Here is a 14,478-nt window from a genome sequence, read left to right as displayed (position 1 = left end):
AAAAGGGGCAAGGGAATTTCAGGGGTGATGGATCTGCCCTGTATTTTGATCGCGGCGGTGGTTACACCACTGTCAGCATTTGTCAAAACTTCACAGACTGTCCACTAGAAAGAATGAATTTTACCTAGGAAAACTATACATATATCTATGATATGATTATACATTTGTCTATAAATTATACCTCATAAACACAACTTAATTATTCTGAGAAAGAGTCCGTAGGTTTTATCAGATGCTGAAGGGATCCACGACAAAGGAAGGCTTGTCTGGTGTGCAAAGGTGAGCTCACGTGGGTGAGGTGTGGGCATTGCCTGAATCACCTGTCACAGTGGGAATGGAAGAAAGGAAAAGAAGGACATTCCAAGGAGAGGTCCTTGCATGGGCTTAGGCTGGGGCTCAGAGGTGGGTCCTGGGACAGGTGTGCCCCCAGGAGGCTGGAATGCAGGGGAGGGGGAGATGAGGAGGCAGGAGGCAAGTTGAAACCAGATGGGGACTCTTGGCATATATAGTTTCCACCCTGTCACCAGGCTATTGTCATATACAGCCTGCTATATATTCATTAATGATACATCTGCCTTACCTGCCCCCCCAGCCTGCATTTCGTTCAGGTTGGCAGATGGTTCTGGAGGCCCGAGGGACACCAGCCACTGTGTCGGGTTCCGAGGAGCCCGAGAGGAACCAACCCTGGTCCCTGTCCTTGAGGAGTTTCCAGCCCAGCGGGGGGAGATAGACAGCTGAGTGCCCTCACCTGGGAAGAGGCTATACTGGAAGGACACCAGGCGTTGGATGACAGAGCAGGAATTGCCCCTTGATCTGCGGCAAGTTGCTTCACCTCTCTGAGCCTAATACCCAAGACAGTTTTATATTGCTGCATAACAAAAAGTTTAGTGACTTAAAATAACATCTATTTATCATTTCACAGTTTCTGTGGGTCAGGAAACTCATAAAATTACATAGTAAACTTTTTGTGAATACACACCAAAATATTACCGGGGGTACATCTGGCTAGGGAAATGAGATGGAGGATGCTGGTCTATAAAGGTACCTGTAGACATTATTCCAATCCAGTGTGATCAGAGTATCAACAAGAGAGTGAGAAAACTCTTGTGGGGCATAGGGTGGAGTGAGACCAGGAAGCCCTCTACACACTCGGAGCACAGAGGGGGCCTTGAGAAGTTGACCTGGAGTTTCCTGGGGTGAAGAGATGGAGAGAAGGAGTAATGAGCAGAAGGCACAACATGTGCAAAGGTTATGGAGGCATGAAAGATCACTTATCCATCCAACCATCCATCCATCCATCCATCCATCCATCCTTCCATCATCAGTCCTTCTGTCCATTTGTCCAGCTGTTCCACCATTTATGCATGAATTGATTCTTCCATCCATCTGCCCACTTATTTATTCATGGTGTATAGCTCCATGCATTCATTTATTAATCCATCCATTCAAACAAACATCTATGCCCTCATTCATTCATTTATTCCACCAGTTACACAACCATCCATTCATGTGTTTATTCATCAGTATCCACGGTCATATGATATTTCCACTCCAAATGTCACCTCCTCAGGGAGCCTTTCCTGACCCCCTTTTTGAAAGAACATACCCAACCCCTTCCCTCTCTTACCTTCCATTGCTATTTCTTTGTAGCGCTTACCCTGACTTGTCACTGTGCTCTGTAATTATGTGTTCACTTGTTTGGTGTCTGTGTCCACCACCCAGAAAGTATTTGTTGAGGATCTACAGAGTTCCAGGCTCTGTTGTAGGCACTGGGAACACAGCAGGGGACAAGACAGACAAAAATCCCCACCCACACAGAGCTGACATTCTAGTCGGGGGCTTCAGACAATAAACAGTAAGTGTAGTAAGTAAATTACTGGCAGGTTGGAGAATGCTGAGTGCTGCGGTCAAAGAAAATGCAGAACAGGTGAGGGGTATCAGGGGTCCAGAGGAGAGGTTGCTCAGAGAAGTCCTCATGGAGGAGGTGGTATTTAAGTAAAGACTGGAAGGAGATGAGGGAGCCAAGTGGTTTTCTAAGGGAAATGCATTCTAGTAGAGAGAGAATGGCACGTGCAAAAGTCCTGAGGCAGGGCTGAGCCCTGTGTGTTTGAGAAGCATTGAGGAGGCCAGCATGGCTGGAGCAAAGTAATCAAGGGGGAGAGGGTGGGAGCTGTGGATAGAGAGGGGACAAAGAGGGCCTGTTGGTATAGGGCCCGTGGGACCTGGTGAGGACTTTGCTTTAACTTTGAGACTGGACCCAGAGGTGGGCCCTGAGCAGAGGAGGGATAAGATCTAACTTAGATGTGAACAGCTTTCCTCTGCCTGCCATATAGGAGTAGATTAATATCTGAATTCTCTGAGGGCTGAGACTACATCTTTGTTCACTCCATCTCCTCGGCTTCCGGAACAGGGGTCTGCAAACTACAGCCCACAGGCTAAATGCTCCCACTTCCTGTTTGTATAAATAAAGTTTTATTGAAACAAACCCACACCCATTCATTTACATATTGTCTATGGCTGCTTTCCTTCTCTGCCACCAAGTAGAGTAGTTACAGCAGAGACCATCTGGCTCTCAAAGCTGAAAATATTTACTGTTTGGCTTTTACAGAAAACGTGGGCAGACCCCTGGTCAGGAACAAGCCCTGGCACATAGTAGGCACTCAGTAAATATTTGTTGTCGCATAACTGAGCCTGTCACTCATCTGTGACCCACACAAGGCTGCCAGATGACTCTTGTCTCAAAGCCAGTTCCAGTCACATGCAGGAAAACAACAGCCCAGGGACCAAAAATAAAATACTGGAACCAATCACATCTTTGCCACAGAGGAATTGCCCAGGCAGGAATACAGTCAGGACCCACAGAGAAACTTAACACACTCTTTGTCCCTTTCTTTTTCTCTATTAAGACTTGGGGCTCCTTAACCCCTGCCAGGCATGGAAACTGCTCCCCCATTTTTTTCACACTTAAAAAATCCCCCTAACCCTCTTCCATAGAGAAGCCCCCTCCCTGACTCTCCTGTCTCCTCCCGTCTCAGCTCCAACGTTTCGTTTCTGTATATGAACTTAGCTCCCTGCTATTTTTTCCCCACACTTGCGCTGCCCATTACTAAGCGTCTGGACAACAAGGTAGTTATGAGTTACGAATAATGGGGCTGTTTCAGCTGGAAGGAATCCCGCTGGGAACTGAGAAAGCTCCCACACTCCTATTTCCTTTTCTTCTTATACACATTTATCCCAGTATTCTATCCATCCCCATTTTCCGAGTTCCCTCTCTACTGCAGTTTATCCTGCACCCTCGGGACCCAGAGAGGAATCAGACCTGGTCCCTCATAGCCAAGGACTCACAATTTAGTGGAGACAATCCCAGTGCCTGGGGTGAAGAGGTGGATGCATGGTGGGGATGCCTTGACCGTCAAGGGAATGAGTTTGAAGTTTTATCCTGAGGACCCTGTCTGGCAGACTTGGATGGAGGCCAGATGGAGGGCTCTGAGGCAGCAAAGTGTCTCCTTCTGACCTGGTTTCCTGGGTCTCGGCTACATTCTGGTGGTTTCACATAGGGATCCACAACGCAAGGTCTGGGGCCAGACTGCTTGGGTTCAAATCCAAGCTCTCATGCTTTCTAGCTGTGCAGTCTTCCCTCAGTGTCCTCACCTATAAAATGAGTATGACACCAGTACCTACCATTTAGAGTTATTGGGAGGATTATGGGACTTAATACATATAAAGAGCTTAGAACTGTGCCTGGCACACAGTAGGCACTCAGTGAATATCAGCAACTATTAATGTGCTTAGTACAGGCATCCAGCTCATAGAAAACCCTCAGCAAAAGGAAGCTCAATATTATCCTTTGGTGATGTCATCAGTTACCCATATAGATCTCCAGTTTAGACCCTCGGTGGGAATGATGACATCACTAGTTGCCAGGTAGATTTAATCCCAGAGGATGCTGATGACATCACCAGTCACAAGGCAGGAAATGGTTAGAATGTGCATGCCCGAGGCTTCCTTCCTGTTTGAACTTCTGTTGTGTCCCAGGCCACACTCTTCCCTGGGGCACATGAGATTTTCATCTATTTGAGCCCAGTTTTCTATCAGTCAAATGCAGATAATAAAAGTATCAATCTCATAGGATTGTTGAGAGAATCCAATGAGTTAAATACATACGAAGGGCACAATGTCAAGCACACAGTAGGCACTCAATAAACAGCAGCTCCTGTTAGCCTCACGGCAGGAGGCTTCCATGGTGGACACTCGGGCCGGAGTAACAGGTGCTCTCCTCTCTGTCTTGGTTAACAGCACAGACTCAGGAGTCTGACCTACAGCAGTCTGAGCCCAGATCTGCCATCAGGAGCAGGTGGGTGACCCTGGGCACCTTGCGGGACTGTAAAGTGAGGTAATGACAGTGCCAACTCATAGGACTGGCATGAGGAGGCATTGACATGATGGTCATGTTCCCAGCACACAGTCAACTTCATACCTGTGAGCTGTGTTATCACTGAGGATGTCCTTGGAAAGGTCCTCCCCTCCTTGGAACTCAGTTTCCCTGTCTGCAAAGAAATGGGCAGTGGCCATGGCAATCTCAAAGCTTCTTGCCTACAAGGACTCACCTTTGCCATTGCTGAGCAAATGCGTTGGGAGTTGGATGCTCTCACTTCTGTCTGCTCTCAGACCAACTCCAGCTCTCTCCTTCTGTCTCTTCATTTCCCATCTCTTACCTGTCTATTTTTCCCTTTCTCTGGCATCTTTGCCTTGCTCTGGACTTTCTCTCTCTTGTTTCTCTCCTGCATGCTATCAGCAGGCCATTTGTAGAGCAATAAATAACAACAGTAATCATAATTTGTTTATTTAGTCTTTCCCCGAGGCCAGGACTGCTCTAAGCTCTTTGCATGTATTAACTCATTTAATTCACACAATACAAGGACTTGTTACTATTGATTCAACAAACACGTATCAAGCGCCTACTGTGTGCCAGGCCCAGAGGAGCCAGCACGCAGCAAAACAAAGATCCTCATCCTTGTGGGGCTTACGTTCTAGTGGGGAGACAGAAGATAAACAGGTAAACAAGTAGAAAAAAAAAACCAACCAAACAAACCTCTACTAGTGCTATGAGGAAAAAAGAACAAAGCAAAGTCAAAGGGAGAGAGAGTGATGAGGGGAAATGTTTTCTACAGAATGGTTAGGACACACCTGCTGAAGGAGGTGACATTGGATCTGACCGGATGACGTGAGAGGGAGGCAGCCATGCAAAACCTGGGGGAAGAAAGATTCCTGGTGAAAGGAACAGCCAGTGCAAAGGCTCTGAGGCAGCACCATGCCTGGGGAGTGTTTGAGGAACAGCCAGAAGGCCTGTATCACTGGAGCTGAATGAAGGGAAAACAGTATCACACAGGGCCCCTGGGGACCACATCATGCAGGGCTTTGTGGGCCATAGTGAGGACTTTCGCTTTTACTCTGAGAAGGAGCCATGAAAGGTTTGGAGCAGAGGAGGGGCACAGTCTGAATAAAGTCTGACAGGATCCCATGGGCAATAGGCTGTGGGGGGAGGGGGAGAGGGAGGTGAAGGTAGAGGCAGAGAGACCATCCTCCCCATTTTACAGATGCAGAAATAAATGGACCCTCACAAAAGGCCAGCAAAGCGGGCTCAAGCCCACACAGCTGTTGAGCAGCAGAGCCAGGTTGGCAGGCTGGCTGGGACTTGAGTCCCAAGCAGCCACCCCCACTGCCAGCCCAGAGGCTCACTCCTCCTGGAGCCTCAATGTACACCTGTAAATGGGGGACACAGCTCAGTGGTGCAGGGCTCTCCAGCGACATGCTAGCTTCGGACATGGACACCACCTCGGGGTTCAGTGGAGCCTTCACTCTGTGACCTTGGGAAGGTGCCTACCTCTCCTGAGCTTCAGTTTTTCCATCTGTAATTTGGGAAGCATTAACTAACGTCTGGGTGTAGCCTGGTGGTTAAGAGCGCAAGTTCTAGCGTCAGATTTGGCGGGATCTGAGTCCTTGCTCTGCCACTTGCCAGCTCCATGACTTTCCGCAATTAAACACCTTCTTTCTAAGCTTCGGTTTATCTCACCTGGAAGATGAAGCTCTTAACAGCACCAATTCCAAGAGGTAGTTGTAAGGATTAAATGAGATCATGCAGGTAAAGCGCTTAGCACAGCTCCTGGCATACATCGGGCACTCAATAAATGATCATTATTATTACTGACAGTAATGCCCACACCTCTGGGTGGGTGAGAGCCTGGGAGAGTGCCTGGTGGTACGCGGTCGGCGTTCGACAAAAGTGAATTCTCTCTCCCTTCCTTCATGCCCGCCGGCTCCCGGGGGACCCAGGCATTCCGGCCTCCGGCCGCCCCCCCCACGCCGACCCTTACAAAGGCCCTCATTCATGCCTCGTGCACAAAGCGGCCCATTCACCCGGGTCCCTTGGGCTTCCCGCCCCTGGCCGCCCCCCGAGTCTCGCCATTGGTCTCACCCCTTGCCTGTCAGACTTTGGGTCCCGCCTATGACCGCGCCGCCTAGCTCCACGCTCCGGCGCCGTTCTTTTCCCACGGCTGGCACACTCCGGCAACTTCTGATTGGCCCCGCCCGCCAGCCGCTCCTCTTGATTGGCGGGAGCGTCCCTCGTGGGCGGGTCCATAGTTTGCCGCAGCGGGCGCCGATTGGCCCCTGCTGCGCTTGTGTGGGCGGGGCTTTCCTGACTGGCCCGCCTCTCTTTCTCCCCAGGCCGAAGCCTCTGGACGGCCCTGGAAGCCGGTGAGTGCCCGGGGCCAAATGCCCGCCTGAGGCGGCGAAGTGGGACTGGGCCCGGGGAGGCTGGAGCTTCGGGGCTCCGGTCGGGGCTCTGGAGGCCGGCGCGAGCTGCGGGGGAGGGGCGGTGACGCGGACAGTCACCTCGGGCGAGCAGCCGGACGGCAGCGGGGGGTCGAAGGGAGGGGGGTGGGGCGGGGCGCCTACACTCCCCCAACTCGAGCTCCTACTATGTGCGAGGCCGGGTCGGGGTCCTCGCCGGAGCCCCAGGCCTACTCCGCAGAAGGGGAAACTGAGGCTCGCTTTGGGACCTTGGACGCTTTAATACCTGAGTCATTGCCTTCAATCCCCCACTCCCAGATGACAGTGTCTCTATTTTCACGTGTAAAAATTGCGGACCAGAGACAGGGATCATCATGACTGGCGGAACAGAAGGGTGGGGAAGGACATCTTTGAGCCCCCACGGTGTACTTGGGTGCTTTTATTTTTATAACTAAATAATTACCTTTAATTATATTAACTCGAGATGGGTTATATTGCACCCATTTTACAGGGAGGGTAAAACAGGCTGGACAGAGGCAGTGACTGCAGGGGGACAGGGTTGAGAACAACACTTCAGAGACCAACTGTGCGCTGGGTTCCTTTACCTTTTTAATCCCACAGTAGTCCCCCAAGGAAGGCTGTAGTCTCTAATAGATGGGGAAGCAGGTTGAGGGAATTACCAGTTGGGAGGAGGAAATTGACATCTTTGAGGACACGTTGCTCTCAAATCCCCTCTTTAGAATGACAGAAAATGGTCTGGGCTTGGATCCCATTTCTCCCTTTTACTGACCGTATGACCTTGAGCAGTTTACTTCGTTCACCTCTCCATGCCTCAGTTTCCCCATCAGAGAAGTGGAGATTCTGACTGTCCCTATCTTACTGGTTTTTGAGATCATTCTATGAATTTGGACAGCTGTTCTAAAAGCAGGAAAACACCCGGCACATAGTAGGTGCGCTTACCACTATTTAGTCCTCAATTCACCCCTGAGAGAAATGAACTGAAGCTCCAGAGCCTAGAAAAACATTTTGTCGTCTTCTTTGCTACTCCTAGTGCTTTCTGTGGATTGTGTGGTCCCATTTCCAGGGTCGGGGAAACTGAAGTTCAGCGAGATTAAATGACGTCGTGAGGCATTACTTGTTTAAGCGCTGGGCTGGGCACTTTCTCCCACATCGGCTTATTCATTTCATTGGCCTCAATTCGCGGAGAGGAAAGCCGATGCCCAGGAAGCTTGAGCGGGATTTGAACCCCCGGAGTCCTCAGCCCCCTCTGACGCGGGTCCTTGACCTTTGCTCGCCAGAAGAAGGAGGGGCCCCTGGCGCTGCTGCTGCCGCCGCTGCCGCCCACCTGGCAACAGGCTTATCCCCGCCTCCCGCCGTCCCCCTGTCTAGAGCCTTGCAACTCCAGGACCCGCCCCCTTCCCAAGCCGGGCAGGTGCTGGGTGACATCAGAGCCGGGCTCCCTCCCGGTGACGTGACGTGGCCCCGCCCCGCGCTGGACCGCGGAGGTAGCCGCACCTGAGAGCTCGGAAGAGGACTTGGGTTCCCGTGCCTCCTCCCCATCTTCCCGCTTCCTGTACCAAGCCGGCGCCCCCCAGGTAGCCCCGAGGATCCGCGGGTTGAGGGGACAGCTGCACGGGCACTTGGGTCTCAGGGAGATGGGGGTTGGGTGCTGAGATTCCGAGATCTGAGGAGAGGGGCTGGGGGTCAGGAATCCCAGGTCTGATTAAGGACTGCTCTGGGAGTCTGGGCTCCTAGGTCTGGAGGGAGGAAGGCACTGGTGCCAGGACTCTGTGTCTGGGAGCCTGAATTTGTGGGTCTTGAAGGAGGAAGGGGCTGGGCACCTGGACTCCTGGGTCTGGGGGCCCAGATTTCCGAGTCTGGGGGCAGAGCAGACCCCTGAATCCTAGCACTAGACTGAGGTCAGAGGGCCAGATGCCAAGGGCCCCAGCCCCTGCCCCAGGGGCGATCCCTGGCTCCTTTTCCTTTCCAGCCCAGCAGTCTCTGCCCCTCCCAGGGCAGGTGCCCTCACCTGCGCTGGTGACAGAAATGAGCCCTGGCAAAGGTGTTCCTGCAGGCTAGGGAGGGTGGGGCTGCCAAAGGGGCAGGCCCACCTCATCAGAGCTGTTATCAGCCCTCAGAATCTGGATGTCCCAGGCGTCTTCAGCTCTAGCCCGCCTGCAGTAAGGTGAGGGGGCTCGGACTCATGGGTCCAAGGGAGGAGGGGGCTGTAGGTTCCGATTCCTGGATCCTGGATGAGTAGCCTGCTGGGGGCCCAGACTCCTGAGTCTGGAGGAGGAGGGGGCTGGAGGCCTGGACTCCTGGGTCCAAGGGAGGAGGGACTGGGGGCCCAGATTCCTGGCTCTAGGGAGGGGAAGCGTAGGGCTGGGTGATTGCAAAAAACTCCCAAACCCTTCCTGGTCAAAGGCCGCAGGCTGGAGAGGAAGTGGGTGGGGTGAGGGTGGGGGTAAAGTCCCAGGGATGGGCCTTGGCTATGAATGGATCAGGGCTGCTGGCTGTGAATGGATCAGGGCCGTACAGGAGGCCTGGGGTGAGCCTGGGCAACTTGGGGCCTGGGAAGTGGAGAAATGGTATCCAACGGTGGGAGAAGCCTGCTGTTGGAGTGCAGGGGCCTTGGGTTTGAGGCCCGAGAGCATCAGGACCAAATGAGAGCATCAGGGCCAAACGTCACGGGGTGGGCTGGGGGCCTGGGACTGCTGGTGGTGAGGAGAGGGTCTGGGGGGAAGAGGGACATGTGGCCTGGAGCTGAGTTTCTGGGTGAGGGAAAGACAAGAGCCTGATGGGACCAGATTTAGGGATGCCCCAAGAGGAGCTGGGTGTTTGGAGGGACTTCTCCAGGCATATGTCGGAGGTGGGGGGGCCTGGAGGGCAGAGGCAGAGGCACCGAGGTGGGAGAGACAGAACGTTGGGGGGTTCCTGTGACAGGGGTGGCGGTGGCCAGGCAGGGGTGGCTGTTTGAGGAGAGAATAGAGGCCGACTTTTTTCCTGACCTGTGCTTAGACTGCTGTAGAATTGCCGTGGTCTGTTCACTACTGGTCTGCAGCCCCTTTATGGGCGGGGAGGGGTCTAGCACAGGCTGGCTCCCCCAGTGCCTCCGCTATCAGCTCACAGCTCATCTTGGGTTCTGACTGTCTGAGACTAGAACTGTCCGAGACTAGATCACCCCCAGACCAGGAGCTCCTCAAAGCAGGGCCCTGTCTGACTCATCTCTGGGTCTCCAGACTCACTCTTGGCAGAGCCTGGTACTTGAACAGCCTCAAGGAATGTTGAGTGAATGCAGAAGTGAATGAATGGGGCCAGTCTCCCCATTATAAAGAGAAGGAAGTCAGGTCACAGGGAAGGAAGCCATTAACCAAGGGATGAGATTCAGGTCTGTTCTGGGGTACACCAGAGGTGGTCAGGGAACCTGAGTTACAGAAATCAGATTGACACCCTCCTAGGGCTCACATCTATGAGATCAAGGTCCTCATCACAACACAATCTGACCCCTTTGGTCCCTAATCTTACCTTACCTACCGCCCTCTCTGCCTGGATCACCTGGCACCAGCCACACTGGCCTCTCACAGTGCCACAGACATACAGGCACACACCTGCCCCAGGGCCTTTGCACGGAGCTATTCTCCCAGCCTGGAATGCTTTTCCTCCTGACGTTCCCATGGCTTGCTTCCTTCATCTCCCTCAGATCTTTATTCTGATGCCACATCAAAGAGGCTTTCCCTGGCCACCCCAATTAAAACTTCAGCTCCCCTCAACCCCTAACATCTCCTGTTCCCTGTTTCATTTTTATACTTGGCATGTATCATCATTTAACATACTATATAATTTACTTATTTATCTTTGTATCCATCTCCTGGGATTAGAGCAGTGCGAACTCATACAAACACAATGCAAGCCAAATGTGTAATTTAAAAATTTCTAGCCACTTTCAAAATAAAAATATAAAAAGGAACAAGTGACATGAACGTTAATGATGTATTTTATTTAACCCGATACATCCAAAATATTATCAGTGCAATATGTCATCCAATGTAAAAAACACGAATGAGCTTTTTGTTGTACCGTCTTTGAAACTGGGTGTGTGTCTTATGCTCAGAACCCACCTCAGTTTGGATTCTCCATTTCAACTTTCCAGTAGCCACACAGGGTCATGGCTCCCGAAATAGCCAGAGCAGGGCTAGAATGTAAACACCTTAGGAAGGCAGGGATCTTTTTCTGGCTGGTCTTTGGCTATATGGCTGATGCCTTGAATAGTGCCTGGCTCACAGCTTGGCTTATTAGAGAATTAATTCTTAAAAATCTGTTTTATTGAAGTATAGTTGGTTTACAATGTGGTGTTAATTTCTGCTGTACAGCAAAGTGACTCAGTTATACATATATATATTCTTTTTCATATTCTTTTCCATTAGGGTTTATCACAGGATATTGAACATGTGTCCCTGTGCTATACAGTAGGACCTTGTGGTTTATCCATTCTATATATAATAGTTGGCATCTGCTAATCCCAAACTCCCAATCCTTCCCTCCCTCATCCCCCACCCCTTGGCAACCACAAATCTGTTCTCTATGTCTGTGAATCTGTTTCAGTTTCGTGGATAAGTTCGTTTGTGTCATATTTTAGATTCCACGTAGAAGTGATATCATATGATATTTGTCTGACTTACTTCACTTAGTATGATAATCTCTAGGTCCATCCCTGTTGCTGCCAATGGCATTATTTCATTCTTTTTTTAATGGCTGAGGAGCATTCCACTGTATATATGTACCACATCTTTGTCCATTCATCTGTTGATGAACATTTAGGTTGTTATTAAAGAATTATTGAATCAGGGATTCCCTGGGGGTCCAGTGGTTATGACTTGGAGCTTTCATTGCTGTGGCCAGGGTTCAATCCTTCGTCAGGGAATTAAGATCCAACAAGCCACGTAGTGTGGCCACATACACACAAACAGAATTATTTAATGAATGAATGGATAGAGAGGTGAATGGGTGGAATGAGTAAAGGAAGATCTGTGGATCCATTTTGCAGACGTGTAAATGGAGGTCTGGTGGAGAAAGGCAGTGGCGACTGCCTGGGGGATCTGGGGTGGGGATGGAGCCCCCCCTTCCCTGAACCTCGCCCTCTGCTCTCTCCCTGCAGACCATGGCAGCAGTGACCGTGTCGGTGCCCGGGCGGAAGGCACCCCCCAGGCCTGGCCCAGTGCCCGAGGCGGCCCAGCCGTTCCTGTTCGCGCCCCGTGGGCCGGGCGTGGGGAGTGTGCCCGGGGGCTCGGCCATGTCCCCGCAGGTGGAGTGGACGGCACGGCGCCTGGTGTGGGTGCCTTCGGAGTTGCACGGCTTCGAGGCGGCGGCCCTGCGGGACGAGGGCGAGGAGGAAGCCGAGGTGGAGCTGGCGGAGAGTGGGCGGCGGCTGCGGCTGCCGCGGGACCAGATCCAGCGCATGAACCCACCCAAGTTCAGCAAGGCCGAGGACATGGCTGAGCTGACCTGCCTCAACGAGGCCTCCGTACTGCACAACCTCCGCGAGCGATACTACTCCGGCCTCATCTATGTGAGTGGCCCCCTCCCGCGGGAGGGCATTGCCCGGGGTGCGGGTCTGGGTGTCAGCGCCACGACTTGAACCAACCTGAGGCTACTTATAATCTTTATCCCATGTCGTATGACTCTGCCTACGCTTACATGCCAAATGACAAACTATTGCATAAAGAGTGCCTCAGACCCCACTGGGGGCGTCCTGTAATATTATAGGGTAGATGCTCCTTATTATTTTCCTTAAGTTAAAAAAATTCTGAATCCTCAAATATAACACATCCAAAGGCTTTGAGACAGGGATATGGATCTGTAGTGATAATTAATGGGAGCCACTGAGTATGGAAAACTGCATGCCTGGCTCTGTGCATTTGTTTCCTTTCATCTTACAAATAGTAGAGTGTTTTATACCTGAAAGGAAACTGAGGCCCAGAGAGATTTAATAACAATAAAAACTAACATTTATTAAGCATGTACTAGGCACTCTAAAATATATTGTTTCAATACATTTGCACAATTATAAAGCATCTTGTCCCCGTTTTACAGATAAAGAAACTGAGGCACAGAAAGGTCAAGTTCCTTGACCAAGGTCACCCAGTTGGACTTGGCAGACGTGGGTAGTCTGGCTCCAGGCCCCACCACTTTGCTATGATGCCTCTTAGGATTAAGAAGGGATTGATGATAGTGAGGTTGACTATGGTCTAGTCTCTGTTAAGCATTCACTGTCTCACATTAAAAGCAAACAGGTGGAGTAGGGCAGCAGTTCTTAACTCTGCCTTCACGTTAGAATCGTGTTAGGAATTTTTTTTAAATACCGACACTCAAGCCCCGCCTCACCCCATTTAAATCAGGCTCTCTGAGGGTGTGACTGGTCTTTTTAATAAGCTTCCAGGGTGGTTCTCAGGGACAGCCAAAGCTGTTATTCAGAGCAAACAGGATTAGAGAGAGTGACGAGGAGTGTGGACAATAGTAATGAGAAATAATGATCATGGGTGGCTAGCAAATATTTATCACGCACTTGTGATGTGCCAAGTACTGTACTAAGTGCTTCCTGTGGGTTATCAGCTCACTTCTGGGGCGGAGCTTGTTCTTATCACCTGATGTTTCAGGAATGTTAAGTGACTTGGGTCCCAGGTCACATGGACATGAAGGATTTGAACCCAGGCAGCTGGCCCCAGAGTCATGCTCCAAACACTAGCTTAAGAGTGCTGGGGTCTCACTACCTTACACATTTCAACTGACCCCACAAGAAAAACTACAAAACACCTCGCTAAAACCCTAAAAGGAAAAGTGCTGGTTTTATATTTTTTTAAAAACCACAAAACTTTAATGAGAGTAATAAAAGAACATTTCAATAAATGATGAGATGTATCAAAAAATAAAGATAAATAAACTGGCCCCAGTATCCATCCCATTAAGGGTCACAAGCACAAGATTAGAATGTTTTTTATGAAATCTGATTCCTGTTTGGGGAGGAGACTGAGGTTGTGAGAGGGACAGTGGCTGGCTCAGGGACCCTCAGCTTTTGGTGGCAGGGGTGGGATTTGAACTGAGGGCTGTCTGGCCCTGGATGGAGGTGGCAGCTTCTCCAGGCTGTACTGGGCCCTTATGATTCCTCACTAACCTTTGCGAGTCCTGGGAAAGAGACCTCTGTCTAGGCCACTCCCCTGGACCTCACCAAAGACAGGGGATCAGAGGGGCACCCAAAACACTGAGCCACCCTTTTCCTGTTAATAAACACTCTGAACCCTCACGGCAACTTTGTAAGGTATCTCCTATCATCCCCATTGTGCAGCTGGGGACACTGAGCCTCAGAGAGGGGCCAGGATTTGGACAAAGCCCCACCAGCTACAAACCAGCTTAACTGGGGTTTGAACCCAGGCCATCTGACTGCAGACCCTACATCCTATCCACTGCATTAGGAAGATTATTGGGAAAGTTCAGGGGAAAAAATGGTAAGGCCTGAGCTAAGGCTATGGCCCAAGAGCCAGAGAATTGGGACCTGACAAATGAAAGTGAGATAGAAGATTCCAGAAGCCCAGACAGGAAGCAAATAGGGCCTTAACAATAATTATTAGCAATTAGTGAGGGCCTGCTTTCTCCATCAGGAGCTGTTCTAAACTTCTTTCCAATGTGATCTGT

At 50.8% G+C, this 14,478-nt stretch overlaps 1 protein-coding gene across 5 annotated transcripts in view; it reads left to right on the top strand.

The window, feature by feature from the left end:
• Positions 1-11,950: 11,950 nt before the first annotated feature.
• Positions 11,951-14,478, top strand: part of MYH14 (myosin heavy chain 14) — an 84,935-nt gene continuing 82,407 nt past the window's right edge. For 3 of the 5 annotated variants that reach the window (XM_065899723.1, XM_065899722.1, XM_065899721.1), the window contains exon 1: positions 11,951-12,358. In XM_065899723.1, coding sequence (XP_065755795.1) covers positions 11,951-12,358 — 408 coding nt within the window. The remainder of the gene's footprint in view (positions 12,359-14,478) is intronic. The other 2 variants (XM_065899724.1, XM_065899725.1) reach the window with 1 other exon arrangement.

This window comes from Phocoena phocoena, chromosome 20, assembly GCF_963924675.1.
Source record: "Phocoena phocoena chromosome 20, mPhoPho1.1, whole genome shotgun sequence".
In the NCBI taxonomy this organism is placed as follows: domain Eukaryota; kingdom Metazoa; phylum Chordata; class Mammalia; order Artiodactyla; family Phocoenidae; genus Phocoena; species Phocoena phocoena.
Note: the sequence above shows the minus strand (reverse complement) of the source record. Positions and strands in the feature narration are given on the sequence as shown.